This window comes from Merops nubicus, unplaced genomic scaffold (genome assembly GCF_000691845.1).
Source record: "Merops nubicus isolate BGI_N331 unplaced genomic scaffold, ASM69184v1 scaffold2987, whole genome shotgun sequence".
NCBI lineage: Eukaryota > Metazoa > Chordata > Aves > Coraciiformes > Meropidae > Merops > Merops nubicus.
The window spans coordinates 14423-30836 of record NW_008620859.1 but is presented as its reverse complement, the minus strand read 5'-3'; the positions used below and the strand labels follow the sequence as shown (position 1 = coordinate 30836).

The following is a 16414-nucleotide window of genomic DNA, read 5'->3' as shown; positions in this document are numbered from 1 at the left end:
TTTATCCATCACTCAAGTATACTCCCTGTTTTCATCAGAGTCCTTTTCTGGCATCTGAACGTGTTTGCAGTTTTAGAACATATTTTTCCACAATAATTTAGAGGCCTGTACATTTGTGTAGCTACTCAAAACAGGAAAATTCACATGAGATAGAAAAGATGTCATTTTCCTTTTCAAAATTGTGTGTTTGCCTCTCCAGGATTGATAAAATGCTGCTTTAATGCTCAGATTTGTGTTTACAGCTCTATGTGGTTGGGCATCTCTCTGATTATGTTCAAGTGTGTGATGTTTGACCAGGCAAGGGCTGTAAGTACTCTGTGAAATAACATTTATTATACTCAGGAAAATAGAGTTCTCATTGATGTTTCGGAAAGTTCAAGCATTCTCTTGATGCAGTGGATGACCTCCTCTTGTACACACAGGACTGCCTGCATCTGTGAGGCAGATGTCTGTTTTATCTTTATGTATCTATGTATTTGCAGTAACAACAACATATGTTTTATGTGTTTATATAGCAGGGGTGCATAGAAATATAGCTAGCCTCTGTATTTCAGTACACTGTGTATGAGAGTTGATTGGGAAATGGGCTTATCACCTATGAAAATTTTGCTGTTTCAAAATGTGTTCTGAATCAGGGCAAAAATTGGAAACCTGAAAGTTGTAAGGCTGCTTTCTAGACATTTTTGTTTTGACTCAGCCTGACTTACTCTAAAAGTGAAACAATTGAACAAAGTTAAAACACTACTTTCTAGAAATTAAAATATGAAATGTATTGTAGAATTAAGTATTTTACTTGGATTCAAAAGCACTTCCATGTGACGTTTCACTGCAGTTGGTACACACATTCTGTCTTCGATAGTGTTTGCAGTCATGGGACACTGTTCTTATTACCCATCATTTCAGAGAGGAGAGTAGTTTCCTTCTTTAGATGTGTAGGTGCAAAGTCACGTTGCACTGTTTTTGACATTGAGTGCATGAGCAGGCAGAGGGGAGTGTGCCTGGTACCATTTGGCAGCCTCTCCTGCCCGGCCAAGATGGACCCTTCCCTACAACAGCTGTCCAGCTGGAGGTTTCTGCTGCAGCCTGCAGAGCCTCTTTGTATAGAAAGCACTTGCAGGCACCTGCTGTGAAGTGCAAGCATCTTCTCTAAAGACTTCATGGTTGTAGCTACTACACCATCCCTGGTTTCTATTCCATATATTTAAAAAAGGCCATTGAAGGAGCACAGTTTACAGCCTCCGGATGTTTTGCTTTCATTCTTCATGTTAGAGAGCAGCCAATAAAACCTCCACCTCGATGCAGTCCGGCTTAGAGAACTGGCTGAGTTCTGACAGAATGGGACTGGATTATGACATCAGCCCATTTTCTTGAAAATTTTAAAGCCAGGTTTAAATCACACCGTTATAATTTACTGTGTACTTGTGTAGCTTATGATTTGTATTTCAAGATGTCATATCACAGCTGAACAATTCCATTTTGTTTAGTTTATCCTTAGTCTGTGTAATTTGTAAGTGTATATTTGCATGAATAATTACCCCCAAATAAGCTAAACCAAGTAGGCTGGCAAATACAGATTACCGTTTCTCCTTAGGAAAGTATGATCAATGTGACTTTATACTTTAGGGACTAATGCTACTAAATATCTTTGCAGTTAACTCTTATAAAAGTGGGGACGTAAAGAGTACTAAACACTTATAAGAAACAATAGTTTGGATTTAAAATTTTGTCAGTGGTGAGCTTACAAGTAATCAGCACGGCTGTAATGAAAGTTTGAAATAATAACCTTTCTGATAGGGTTTTAGGCATCAAATGGTATCATGTCCTTCAATATCATCAAATGATACCACGTCCTTCAATTTTTTTATAACTAAAGCAACATTCTTAGAGATTTTTAAATAAATGTCATTTTACTATAACTGAAAATAAGATTTTTAATTTCAGAGTGCTTGAAAAAGGTTTGCATTTAAGTCTAATTAGAAAATATGAAAAAAAAAAAGTTGTTTGAATATCTTGCTGGATATCATGAATTAAGTTATATTCAAGTATTTTTGCCTTCTGCTAAAGGGAAACTTGAGGAATGTGATTTGGGACAGAGGACTAGGGAAGAAGCATGAATAAATTTAAAGAAGGAAAAATAACGTTGAAAATAGAGATAGAGGATGGGGTCTACAGGATGAGCATCATCAACAGGGAACAGAGCTACATCAGCTCAGATTTATCTGAGACTCTGTAACCACAAAACTTAGAAGAGGTTCTTTTCTGTAGGCTATAAAATGGCTTCAATCTTAATTCAGTCTCCCTGGGAGTTGGTAGTAAAAATACTCTGCTATAAGCTGTAAAAAGCAAGCAAGCAAACAAGTTAAACCCCAGTGTTTTTCTAAAAAAGGTACTGGGACAGCAAAAGCAGCCTGTAGGAGAAGCTTCAGTAGAGCCCTGCCTGGAATGGAGCTATGCTGGCTGGGCAGATAGGATGAGGAGAAAGAGGGAGTGTGTGAAATGTGACTGGGTCAGAATTCAGTCTGCAAGGCCAAACTGAGGTTAAGAGATTTTTTTTTCTTCTTATTTTGGTATACATTAGTTTTAGATGTTATTGTAATGTGTGCAATTTTATATGATAAAAACTAGACATAAAGAATCCTATTTGACTGTAAGCTGACACTGTCAGTCATGCTGAATTACTCTGCAATTTTGTTTGTATGAGTAGCAGTACTGAAGTGGAAAAAGAAAACTTTTAGAATAAGGTGCTACACAACCACGAAATAAAAATGTCATGAATCTGTTTGAAGAGGAGCACTCGCAGATAAAAAAATTATGACCGGCTAGTTATTTAGTGACTACACACACACATCTTGCTGAGAGGAACAATACTGAAGTTTTGTGATACAAATCTGCCCAGATATTGTTGGTCAGGTGCATCTTAGTTTTGCAATGGACCAAAATCAGCTTTAGTTAATCCAGATATGTAATGACTGATTCTGGTGGGCTCAGGAAGCTTGTTCAAATTCAAATTGAACAAATAATCTTTTTGGCTTGCTTCACACAGTTGCATAGAAATGCATCAGGTTATTATTTTTCAAGGCATAAGATTATTTTTCTTATTCCAGTTTTCTAATGACATAAAAAAGCCAAGGATGGGGAATCCTGTGCTGCTACAAATAGAGTCTGTGTAAGTCGTGTCCAAATTTGGCCAAGAAGGTAGAGGAATTTGCTTTCAAATACAGTCATTCACAGGATATCACAGAGGCATTTCTGTGTAATTACCCCAGATTTGTCTGTGAGATTTCCCAGATGGTTTAGGAACGGCCAGTTTTCATAGGATACCCAAAACACTGTAATATTAGCTACAAGAAGAGGGTGTGCTTGGATTTTGAGGCTTTATATCAAAGTTCTCATAAAGATGATGGAGAGTGGAAAGCTTACCGGGGGATTTTAGAGATAGTGTTATTTTGAAATTATCGTAAACAATAGAGTATGGATGAAAACCGTGTTCTAAAGAAAATAACGTCTCTTTTATAGCAAAATCAGCTCTGTAAGAAACTATTCTTTGATATGAAAAAACCACTGAGCACTCTCCTCTTAAAAATCACTCTCAAATTCTGCCTCAATTTTTTTTCCTGATTTGTTTGTCTTGTGTATGGCTTGTCTTAATCTTAGTAAATTATACGCTTAGTCATGCTTTCCTCACATGTTTTCCTCTTCTGATAATCATGAACCTAGTAAAGTAAAACAGAAAACGAAACTGTAAAAATGCACTTGAAAATGAACAATGAAACTGAAAAAATGCACTTGCTCTTGGCTTCAGTGAGCCCTAACCACAGAGGTACAGCCTGGCAGATTCTGCTCATACCGAGTGTCGCTACTGTGCGGTACTGTCTCAGTTCAACCATCAACACTTCATTTAAACCTAGCCAGCCAACAGGTGCAAGCCACCAAACCCCCAAACACAGAAGGTCTCTCTCTGTCCCTCTTTTTGCCTAGAACCAAGTGAAGGACAACGTTTGAAAGATAACTTTGAATATTCACATGTCTGTAGAACTACTGTAAGTATATAAAAGATGGGTATGGCTGTTTATTTTGTCTCAAGCTTGCTATTTTGGACAACAAAGGAGGCTTGGGTGGTAGCAATCATGAGGAGACAGCTGTGGTTGCCTGATTACTGGAGGGATGCCTTTGGCTGAAATGGGAGTAGCAGCTTCTCAGAAAGCATAGCAGAGTTTACACCAACAAATGATTTGGCATACTTGGGCACAGCTCTGTTATCTCCCTTTTTCTTTCTTCCTTTTTGCTCATTTTAAAGAGCTGGTTTTATGTTTGCAGCTTTCTTCACATTTGTTGATGTCCAGCTTTGATCTACAGCCAGCCTGGGTTTACTTTTATGCTCTGCTGAATGCTGCCTTCAGCCTCAATTTCAGAGCTGTGCAAATAATATAGTGCAGTGTTTAATTAAAGTTATCCTCCTGTCCTGATTGCATACTGCTGTTTTCTCAGATACAATTTGCAAATATATTTTAGAGTTTTTACTTTAGGCAGGATGACTAGTTGAAGGTTATTTAATTGTGATTGATCATGCATTGGATATGTGTTACCTTTGTTTTGTGAACCACGTGAAAATAGTAGCTCAGTGTTGAAGGGCAAATAAAGAGCATTGACCTGAATTAAAGAGGGAGATGTAGTAGGCCTTGAATAGTCAGAGAACTGAGGTGTTGGTACTTCTAGAATTACATAAATGACTTTTGGAGAAATTGTCTTAATTCTGAGGAATAAGCAATACTAAATATATCGTGTGCATGGCATTTAATATTTAGTTTTCTTCAGTATTTGGAGTTTCTTTACATCAGCCATTTCTGAAAATCTTCTGGTGAGTATGTCAGAACTGGCAGGCATCTGAGCTTGACTGTGCTACTGACTATCAGTGATTTTCATAGCTGTAGCTTAGAATCATAGAAGAAAATTTGAAAACCACGAGCTAAGTAGAATAATAGAATCACTGTGGTTGGAAAGGACCTCTAGGATCTTCAAGTCTGACCTTTCTCCCAGCATTTCCCTATCCACTAGACCATAGCCTCAAGTGCTATCTACTCATATTTTGAACACCTCCAGGGATGACGACTCCACCACCTCCCTGGGCAGCCTGTTCCAGCGCCTAACCACTTTAGCCTCTACAATGCTGACCTCCCAAATAGACTGTGTAGAAGCTATTCATTCATGTGAGTCAACAGACTGGTATTTGACAAAGTATATTTTGAGGTTATGGAACTGTAGCACTAACAACAGACAACATTAAGTAGTGAAGTTTTTTTACCACAGCCATTTTTTATGCTACTTTTGTTTTCTGCGTAAGTTTATACCTTTCAGATAAGAATTCTTTGAGATTGCTCAGTACTGAGCTTAACGTATTCTTTTAAGAAAATAGTAATGCTGTTTACTGAAGTGTAGTGCTTTTCTACCCTGTGATTCCCAGCCTTGGTAGCCAGAGCAGATGCACTTCAGAGCTATCTTCCTGTATGCAATGACTCCATCTTCATTTTGGTGGTTGTAAGAAGCATCACTTTCTGGGTATAATGGCTTTGAGTATTTTTTTTCTTCTGTGGGTTTTCCCCTTAATCTTTTTCCCGTCTTGTGTGCCCCTGGCAAATCAGCCACAATCAGCCTCTCAGACCGTGTCCTGGATGCAGATGTATAATACTGTTACTATTTTTTTTTTTCACTTTTTTAAGTGAACTGAATGATAACAATGTGATATGACAAACATATTTCCATTATTATTTTTGACCTATTTAACTTATCCTTTTTTTTTTTTCTAATAGTCTCAGCATCTGCAAATAAAGCAAAGTTTTAAAATAGCATCCAGCATCCTCAAGACCCCAGCTGCCACCTGCTTCATGCAGTTATTCATACTTCTCCTTTCCAAGACCTGTCTTACTCTTTTTCGTCCATGATTGGATGAAGTATGCTGTATTCTAATGCATTTTTGAGATAAGTAGAAGAAATTGAGAGAAGATTCTTGTCTGTCTTGTGGCATTTTAGAGTGCTTATCTTTACTCTTTTGGAGGCATTTTATCATAGTTTTTAAGATAGAATGCTTACAACTCATTGAACATCATCTTGGGACTTAGAAACTAATAATAAGTGTAACATAAAATAATTACTTTATCTAAAAATGTTTGTTTTATTACCTACCTCTACTTCATTTCATGCATGGGGGAATACTACTGAATTCCATATTGCACATTGCAATTTGTTCCTAAATAGTCATATCTTTCAAACAGCATAGCATGAAACAATTCAAAGAGTAAGTGCCTAATTCAAATGGATAAAATGACTCATTCTTTAGCAGTTTCCCAGTTTTAGGGTAAGCGGATTTACCCTTGCATATCTAAACCAAGTACACAAGTGCTCTTTTTCAGCACCCGATAAAAGGATGAGTTCTCTTTTGTTTTTGAACAGAATTAGCCCACTGAAGGAAAGCAGTTTATCAAATATGGGTAGTTGGGGGTGGAGTATTTTGTTTTTATAAATCTGGAATGTGTAAAAAGAGGATTATGTAATCTTGTAAGCATTTCTAAAAAAGGAAAAAGAATAGAAAAAATTAATCCTTTTTTTTTTTTTTTTGTACTGTATGGGATGTTGTGACTAAAACAAGTCTTCATGCAACATAAATAGACTGTTAATTTCACAATGGATGATTGAGATGGTAGCACTCTTTGGATTCAATAGGATTCTTTAACATTATTTTAAAAGTTATATTTTTTCAATATTTTTTATGCTAGAAGTAAACAATCCAGTTAGTTGAGCACCAGGGTATTAAATAAAATAGCTAGTGTTGCTGTACTGTATTTGATGAGATGTTATTGTTAAGTAATGCAAAATAGTTAACTTTTTATTAAAAATTTTAACTAAAGTATTGAAGTGTAGAAGAAAGGAAAAGGTATGAATATTTTTTTAAACTATTGTTTTAATTTAATATTTACATATTAATTTCTGGACTATACTGCCAAAATGTTATGACTTCATTCTGAACTCCTTCAGTGGGTTATTGACTCCATTTGGGAGAGGATGAGCCACGTGTAGGTTTACACAAGAAGATTTTATTCTCTTTTTTTTGTCATTTGATGGGAGTTGGCTATGAGATGAGCTGTGCAGTCCTCCAGCTGCTAGGCTATATGTGATGTGCCCTGGACATGACAACTTACTTTGTTAGACGTGCAGTATTTTTACACACAGTTCTCAAAAAGGTAAAATGAAGGGTCAAAGCTTTGTGATGAGAAGTGAACCACTTCAGAGTTGCAGTGAAATCTAAGCATGCAAGTATCCCTAAGGTTGGACCGTAACAAGAGGCTTAGGTCATACTTATTTTCAGGCAGGTGCAAAAGAAAGGCTTCTAATGTATTGAGCTTTGACATATCCTTCATGTGGAAGATGCATAATGAAAGCACATGTAACTCTTTGTTGTGTTATACCCAGCTGCTTTTCCATTATGTCATGACTACTTCTGTGTACTCTCAGTGTGTGAATGTATTTAATAGCTTTGGCATTGGAGCTTACTTGTAACATTTGGATCAAAGAACATGGTTTGCAGAGTGTTTTGGGGCAGCAGGGAGTTGAGTTCTGGTTCTCACATAATTAAAAAATGAGCTGTGCTTTTGTAAGGCCTTTTTTTCAGCCTGCTCTTGTTGAGCTTGTACGTTGCCTGGGAAAGACCAGTGAGCAGTTCTTGACGATGCAGTTTGCATCCATAAATTAGCTAAGAACATCCAAGGGCAGTTGCTAAACACATTAATAATTGTGCAAACATGTAGTTTTGTTGTTTACAGAGTGGTGGATAGCACCCTGGAGGAGCAGCTAGCAAAACTGATGTGAAGAGAAGCAACACATGAATGTAGATGGGCAGGGATCACAATTTCACACAGATCTTCTACATACTGGAGAAGAAAATGGTTTGATAATTCATTATGTTATATCTTTGCGTATTGATTTTGCCTCAGGAAATTTCAGTGTTGTTTCTCTCAGGGATGATGAAAGCTTTGATTTTCAGTTTGCTTGAGGGGAAGTGAGAAAGGCATTTGGTCCAAAGGAATTAGATTAGAGGTCTCCCCAGAAATCAGCCTAGATAAAACCTCTCAAGCCAGAAGACTTTTGAGGCTAATTATTATGCTGAAGTGTATCTATTGACACATCTGTAGGTATAATTCAAAATAAAGCTGAGATCCACAGAATCAGGAAAAAAATGCGTGAACTTCAAGGAAGTGCCCCTGTGTCATTTGAGGTAAACTCTTTATAACCAAAAGCATCAGGTTAGGTAAAATATATAACAGGTCCCAGTAGCATAAAAACTTCTGCCCTTGGTTTTATCATACTTTTCAAATATGATGGTCACAGAGGAAGAACTTATATTGGATTTCAGCCTGTAGTCACCATTTGAATTTTCTTACAAAACACTTTTCAAGTTCTTTAGATATTTAAACCCCTACATAGTTCAGAAGAAACTGTATGAAGTGCAAGATTTTCTGTTCCTACATTTCAGTATCTGGTGTTAAATCAGATGTTTTCCTGTTACAGAAGTGTTTTGTAACTTGGGCTGACCTTTCTAAATACTTCATTTATGTAGTGCTGATGACATGTTATAGGTTTAGGATCTTGTTAACTTGAAAGTTTAAGAAGACAGGAACCTTTTTTGTTTTATGAATTAAACATTGAGGTGCAAACTCAGATAAAATATTCAGATACAATTGTAGCAGGGTAAATACTTTCCTAAAATACCCATGTTCAGGAATCTAGTAAAATTTCACGCATCCTGCATGTCCAGAGCAGCTGCTGTTAGAATTTAAACGGTTTGTGTGGAGTTGCCCAGAATCTGAACTGTTGCCTTTGGCAGTGAATCCATACTTAAATTTCCAAAACTGAACTGAATGAGAAACTTCTTCATCTTGTACTGCTCCATTAATTTAATTTTTAAACACTTATGTAATATTCTTGTGTGTTCTTGTATTTATGTTTTATGTGAATGTTGTGTAGGGATTTAGAGATTCCAGAATGTCCTTAATGTTGTCTTGAGAGATTCATAGCATTCTACAATAATAATGGCCAAGACTGATTATCCTCATACTTGGTCTTCACCAGAATTTATTGCTATAAATCTGTGAGAAAAATGCCCTTGGCCATTCTTAAATTTTATATGTATATAAAAACAAAATCCCTGAAAAAAAATGTTTTGGAGTATTTTTCCATCACACCAATGCTTGACGTTTAATAACTTAGACCTTTACTACATATTCATGGAACAGCCTAACTGAAGAGCAGAAGATCTAAACACTTTTAATTTATTTGTAAGTGACTCTAACTTGTAAACATTTCTATTAATACATATTTTTGTGTCAGAGTGATGTATAGACTTATTACTGTGGTTATCTTGAGTATAATGCTTAGATAACCCACAGAATACAAGAAAATAACAGTTAAGGTAGGCTCCTCAGGAATCATAGGAAACCACATAATAAAACTATATACTGGTAGAATATGTGTTATCTGTATATTTTTGTAAGTGGCCTGTATAATCATTCAGTTATCTTCTGATAAAAGATTTAAAAGACTTTGATTCCTTTTAAGAAAATCAACAGAGGTGACTTAAAATCCCTTACATGGCTTTAAATACATTCCTGTAGCTAACGAGGGGAAATTCTCATCAGAATCAGCACTGCTTATTAGAACCAGTAGGAGAAAATAAAAGTTATCATCACAGCTGAGGAACTGTGAATGAAAACTGCAAGGATATAAATTTATCTATCAGATTGAATTTTCAAGCTCTTTGTTATGAAAGGTATTCCTGATTAGGAAGCGGGGGTAAAGCAATTGCAGAACTCTGCTCAGATGCTTGGACTTGTGCAAACAACTCTGTTTCTGTGGAAGGAGCAGTGTGGTTGTAGGTGTGGCCTGAACTCTGTTTTCTCTTTGCAGGCAGAACTTGTTGATGTACAGTATGGCACTGTGGAAGACTTGATCCGGATTCAGGCCATTACAAACGTGACCAAAAAAATTGCACTTTTGAAGCTAGGACAATCACCTTTGCTTTATAAGGTCAGTCAAATGCTTGTTGTGCTTTAGCTGAATTGTTTCTTTGTTTTTTCAGTTTCAAAATACCAAAACAAGAACTTCCCATTCTATGCCAGTATGTCAGGATTTACTGGAATTCAGGTTCTTCCTTAATAGTAGCCACTTTGATCTGCAATGCCTTTTATACATTACAGTTATTTATTTTGCTGCGTCTCTTACAGTGCCTCAGCAGTACGCCATATTTTCTTAGGATGTACTTATAAGCCTTTTGGCAAATAAAGAAATCCCTGAAAGATACAATAAATCACGAGGGGAAACAAAAAGGCAACTGAGGTGTTCAGAAGTACTTGAATCTGTGTGTGCCAAAAATGTGCCTAAACCACTGTGCTGAAACCTTTGTTTTCTGCATCATTGTATGTAGTCCTTGGCCCGCTGGCTGCAGTTTGAGAGTGATGTGAGGGGAGAGAAAGCACACTGGTTGCTTGCCCGACCTCAGGCTTCTGCAGGTCATCCCAGTCCCACTGGGCTGTGTCTAAAGCCCAGCTCTTTGGGCCTCACTGTGGGTGAGCTCCAGCCAGCACTAAGATGGTGAGCTGATAACCAATAGCATACACTGTAGGAGGAGTAACATTATTTTTTATGGTTTTGTTTAGGAAATGACATCGTAACCTGTTTTCATCATAACATGATACAGCCTTGCTTTGTGAAGAAGGTGCCTTTGCTTTCTTGGTGCTTTCTGCTGTCCTTACCACCTTAGAGGGAAGAAAGGGACTGTGAGCTGAGAAAGAGCATTTACTTCTGTACTAAAACGTGTAAGCAGACTACCCACAGATACACAGATAGGCATTTGTTGCCCTTGCCATTAATGGCCAGTCACTCCTGTAAAATCACTAGGATTTACTGGTCTGTGGATGGGTTACCACCAGTTTGGAACAAGAACCATGTTTTTCTTCCACTCCCTCCTTCCTTCTTTGGTTGCAGCTATGTGTAGGGAGGGGGGTGGTGTACATGGGTATTGTGTGTCTGTGCTTTCTCCTCCAACTCCAGCGCTGCAGAGAGCGCAGAGATGGAGCTCACTAGTCCCCTTGTACACTAGACATAACAGACTCAACATATAATCACATTTAAACTTGAAATGTCAAGTAACTGCCTTCTATTACAAATATTTTAGGAACAAAAATGCTGTTTTGTCTTTCAGAAAAAAACACTGGCCCAATAAATATTTAAACAATTCATTCCCAATTCACAAAAGCAATTATAAAAGAACAGTAACGCCAGATCTTATAATTAAGAGAATCGAGATCTATTCTGTCGGCCACAGAAAGCACGATTGGGACCACAACATAGGTTCAGAAAATAACCACTTAATGGTTTTTTCTATAGGAATAATATTTGTCTCACTAAAAATGCCATTTTCAACTGAGTAGCTTTAGCTGTTTATTTGAATTATTTAGATGCAGTGTAATTATGCCTGTGAAAGGTCAGTTATCATTGTTGGAACTTGGCTACTGTGCATCATTTCCATCAATAGATCTTTGAGTGCGTTTCACTGCTAACTGACAAAAACAATGAAAGAGCAATTTGGGCTCATAAAGTAGGAATTTGATAAAGGTGCAAAGTTTGCTGTAGTAACACTGTCTAAAGTGTCTGTGAGAAGGGCTTTATACCAATTTAATTTGTGTTCCTGTAAGCACTTCCTATATCTAAATTAGCAAACAGTGCAGCCTGAAGGGAAAGACAATTTCCTGTGCTGAGGACAGGTCACACCTCAGGAACTTCTAGTTTGGGTTGGCTGCAGTCTGGTCCCACAAAATAAATGCTCATGGGTGGCTGAGTTGCACTAGCCACACTTCTGGTGCCCATCTGCTCTTCCAAAATAATCCATTTTGCATGTTCAGAGTCTGTTACATAGTATGAACCAAGTGTGTGGTCTGATCCAGGAGACTGACTTTGGATGCACACTTGAGATCTGAGACAAAGATCCAACTCTCCAAACCTACTTTTTGTGTTCTGTTCAAGCAGGTGGGAAGTTCGCCCTTTATTTATTTCTTTTTTTTGAGGCTATGAACTGTGGGGGTTTTAGGATATAAATTGTCTATCCTTGGCTATGAAATAATTGCAAGCTATTAAAAGTATGAGAAAATATGCAGGAAGATACCAGAAACAGATTTTTCCTTCATAAGAAGTATTTGAAGTGAAAGAGAAAGCTTGCCTTTAATAGCAAGTCCTGTATTGGTTTGAATGGGCCCAGTGTCTCACTACTGAATCCACTTTTTTTGTATCTTTTTCCTCCCTAATGTTAATGTTTCTGTACTAACTGAGTCTCTTGTTTTGGTTTCAGCAGATATTTCCCTCTGCCTGTATTTGCCTTCTCTCTCTCTTCCACGTGCTTGGTTTAACATCGCATTGAAACGGAATGCTGGTTCATAACAGAGCTGTCACACACACACTTATATATGTATATATATTTACTGATGTTCTTTCTAATTTCTGTATTTAACTTGTATTTTTCACATTTTAATGTTCTTAAGTTTCTTATTATTATTGTTTCATATTATACAAATATCTCACTCTGGGTTTGGGTCTTATTTCTGTAGATCATAGAATAATTAAGGTTGGAAAAGACCTCTAGGATCATCAAGTCCAACCATCAACCCAACACTACCATGACCACTAATTCTGCACTGAGGTTTCATCTTCATAATAAAGTTTCTAATCGCTTCTCTATTTTTCAGCTTTGCATTTTCCCTTGCATGGGTATGCTTTTTGCTACTCTTTTTTACTGCCATCATAACATGTTCCTTTCCTTGTGGGGTTCCTATTTCTCCCTTTGGTGTTACTTCTTTTTTCTAATCATGGCTGCTCTTTCTCTCCATATTGAATACATTGGAAAAAGACTGAAGGAAATAATTAACTGCTTCTGGTAGAAAACTCACCATGAAAACTGAACATTTCTCTATTCCTTATATCACATAAAGGAAAAGAACTATGTACCAATAGAAAACAGCTTGATGTACGAGGGGATAATTTATAGAAATGAGCCCCAGTGATGGAAATGTGAATATTTGGGAAAATAATTGTATTACTGACAATATTTTTTGCTGTAGAGGTTTAGTTTGGTATTTTATGGAGATTGGATAGAGTAAAAAATTTGAGGGAGGATCAAGGTTGAAAACAATTTGGAGCTTTGACTTCCAGTCTTTCAGAATGGGCCCATCTCTGATGTTTTCAGACACACTGAAAAGAGCAGACAGGGTTCAGAGCTCAGAGTAACTTGGAAATGGAATGTAGATGGAATTTGGTGTATGCAGAAAATCCTGAAGTTAATGAGCTGTTAGAATATGCAGTTGAATCCTTAATGTGAGTAATTCTGATTAAATTTGATAAGGTTCATAAATTTAAGCTGCTTTATGAGAACAAGATTTGTAGAAATCTGACCCTATGTTATTTTGTAAATGAATATGGTTTTCAGATTTTATTTGGAGTGTTGTATTTCTGTTCCACTGAAACAGAACAGAATATCTGTTGATGGCAAGAGGGGCAGCAGCTATGGCAGTGGGCACAATTCCTACAGCACTGGCAGAGCAACACAGACACACATCTCGATTTCCTTAAGCTGGACCATTCCAAATAAAGAATATGTTACTACAGCAACCTAAGTTATACATATAAAAAGGATGAACGTGGACTCTACCTTTATAGCATGGTAAAGTATCAAAAGAGCGTGGCATCTGGGGAAACAGAAAGAGGTAGAGCTTACATTGCTGTGATAAGAAAAATAGCTAAAAAAGGAGACTATATTAACATTTATGTTAGAGTGGAAGTTTAGAAAGAGGTTTTGCCATTGATATGGTACTGTTAAGATTAGTAAGGGAGTAAGACTCTAGTCTATTACAAAATTAATTTTAAAAATGGGACAAAAGAATGGTAGAAGTGCTTCAAGGGCTGGAGCAAGTTATAGTATGGGAAAGGCAGAGTCATTTTCAAAGGCAACTGAAAGGTTTAGGAATTTACTACTCAAGAGCACCCAGAGTGACAGTTTTCTCTAGGGACACAAACTAAGCCAGCAGCCTGAGCAGTGAGGCATACGGGGAGCACTCGTGTGATGCATTAACTTGGCATAGCCAGGATGAGAGTAATTTCTATTTCTTTAGCCACAATAATACCCAATGCTGAATAACTGACAGAAGGAAACAAGTTAAACTACTATGCCTATTCCTAAAGTGATCTTGTAACTAGTCTGAGACACTTATAAGAGCTGGATTGTTTCTGAATAAGGAAGGGACTGGGTCAAGGAAGAAAAACTTTCTTAAAGAGAAGGCTGACATGAGACAAATGTAGAGCAGAAGTGAAACACAACTTCTGGAATTAACTGCCATAAAAAAGGTAGAATACTTGCTTCCTCATGCCTTCAGATTGAAAGCGACTGCCTCCTGGTGTTCTGGCTGGAAGGAAAATTTGTGTTTTGGTGGGACTTGGATTATTGAGATCACTGGGGAACTTCAGTAGCCACCTGAATGCAGGAGGTCAGAACAGACTCCCTGATGTCCTTTAAGCAGGTGGATCTATAGGGAAAGATGAAGATATTTTTCACTAGTCATTAAGCGAATCACTTGTGTGAGGTAGAACTCCTTGAGAAAGAGCAACTTGAGTTGCCTGCTGTGCTAGTAGACAAGAAACATACTCTGATAATTTAAAATGTAGTGAGAGGAAGATTGATGAAAGCACCTCACCAGCACCCAGCTCCACTGCCCTAAAGCTCCTCTGAGTATATGTTACTACTGTGAGCACATAAAAGGAGCCAGAGGAGGCTTTCTTACATGGAGAGTGGCACAGTAGTTTCAATATCCAGCCTCTGGAAATACTATCAGCAGATTCATTTTTTTGAAAAATGTTGTGAGCCTTGATCATGATTTAGTCTTTTGGGGCTGGGATTCAAGGAAAAGCCATAATTTCTGTCCTAAATTAACTTTTAATAGAGTAACAAAAGCCCTGAAGGCCAAACCACTTCATCTTTAAAATGCTCACATATTAACATTTTTTCCACATCCATTAAATGAAGATGTTGTTCTAATGTGTAAATATCTATATTTATTTTAATAATTTATTGCCTTCATAAATATTCATAAAATTGCTTTTTAACTGTCATAAAGTTTAGAAATGTGGATGCTTGCATGTTTATGCAGAGGTTATTGGCAGGCACTTACAGATGAGGATTTACTAAATGGAGAATATTAAAAAATTTCTAGAACAAAGGCAATTTGCAAAAAGCCTTCTATTTAATAACTGCATTAGTTTTAAATAAGTTTACTTTAGAGAAAGTAGTTTCATTTTTCTACTGTCTACATTGTTTATTTCTTTCCCTCCGGTACATTTTATGGCTAGCACATGTAACTGTGGAGATTACATTTTAAATTTCCATTTGACTAGGACTGTCTCCTTCTAGCCCTTCCTACCTAGCTCTATATATAAACACATGTATATGTCTGTGTATATATATGAATGTATATATATAAAAAATATGTCAAAAGAAAAAAAACTTTTAGGGAACTTCAACACCTTATATAGATTTCATTATTAATGACACTGGGATATAGTTGGTCTTTTTTTCTAGGATAGAATTTTTTTCAAAGATGCCTGAAGTCCTTATATGTCCATTTCCCATATGAGTGCTATGTGATTTTTAATTACTTTATACCCCCTCCCAAGGCCTTTCTTGAAAATTTGAGTTACTGGTATAGCTAGTATGGATAAAAGTTAAAGACACATATAAAACTAGATCTGAAGATTTGGATCTGAAGGGATCATCTAGTAACATCCACTTGAATAGCATCCTGTTACTCAGGTTTTCTCTAATTTATCACCCTCTTCAATTCTTGTCTCTATTCCACAAATCCTGAGAGGAGTTCTTGAATAATCTGAGCTAAATTCAGATTGATTGATACCAATCAGATCTATTGGTGTGGAGTTTGCCATTTAGCCAGACTATGTTCCTACAAAATATGCTACTTCTGTCATCAAGGAACTGCTAGTTGCTTTTTGGTCCTTTTTCCTTAGATTTTATGTCCTCTGAGTGTACAGGAGATTCCCTCCTTCGAGTCTGTTGCTTTCATTGTTATTCTTTATCCTTCCCCCTCCCCGCCCTGAGATTAGATTTAGCGAACTCTTATTCTTAAAATTCCCTCTTCTCAAGCAGGTTCTTCAGTCTGTTAGACATAATCTAGTCTAAAGTTCTCTTTTCATTTCTTTTCTCTACATCCTATGGAAAACAAACAAATAAACAAACAACTGTACTAGACCTTCAAAAAACTTACTGGATAATAGTGTATACTGAAAAGCTGTTTATGTATTTGTGTTTTGAGTG

The 16414-nt window shown here is 36.9% G+C and overlaps 1 protein-coding gene across 1 annotated transcript in view; it reads left to right on the top strand.

The window, feature by feature from the left end:
- Nucleotides 1-11589, top strand: part of LOC103776709 (inactive N-acetylated-alpha-linked acidic dipeptidase-like protein 2) — a 70270-nt gene extending 58681 nt beyond the window's left edge. The window contains exons 3-4 of the mRNA XM_008944231.1: nt 9955-10074; nt 11536-11589. Coding sequence (XP_008942479.1) covers nt 9955-10074; nt 11536-11589 — 174 coding nt within the window. The remainder of the gene's footprint in view (nt 1-9954; nt 10075-11535) is intronic.
- The last annotated feature ends 4825 nt before the right edge of the window (nt 11590-16414 follow it).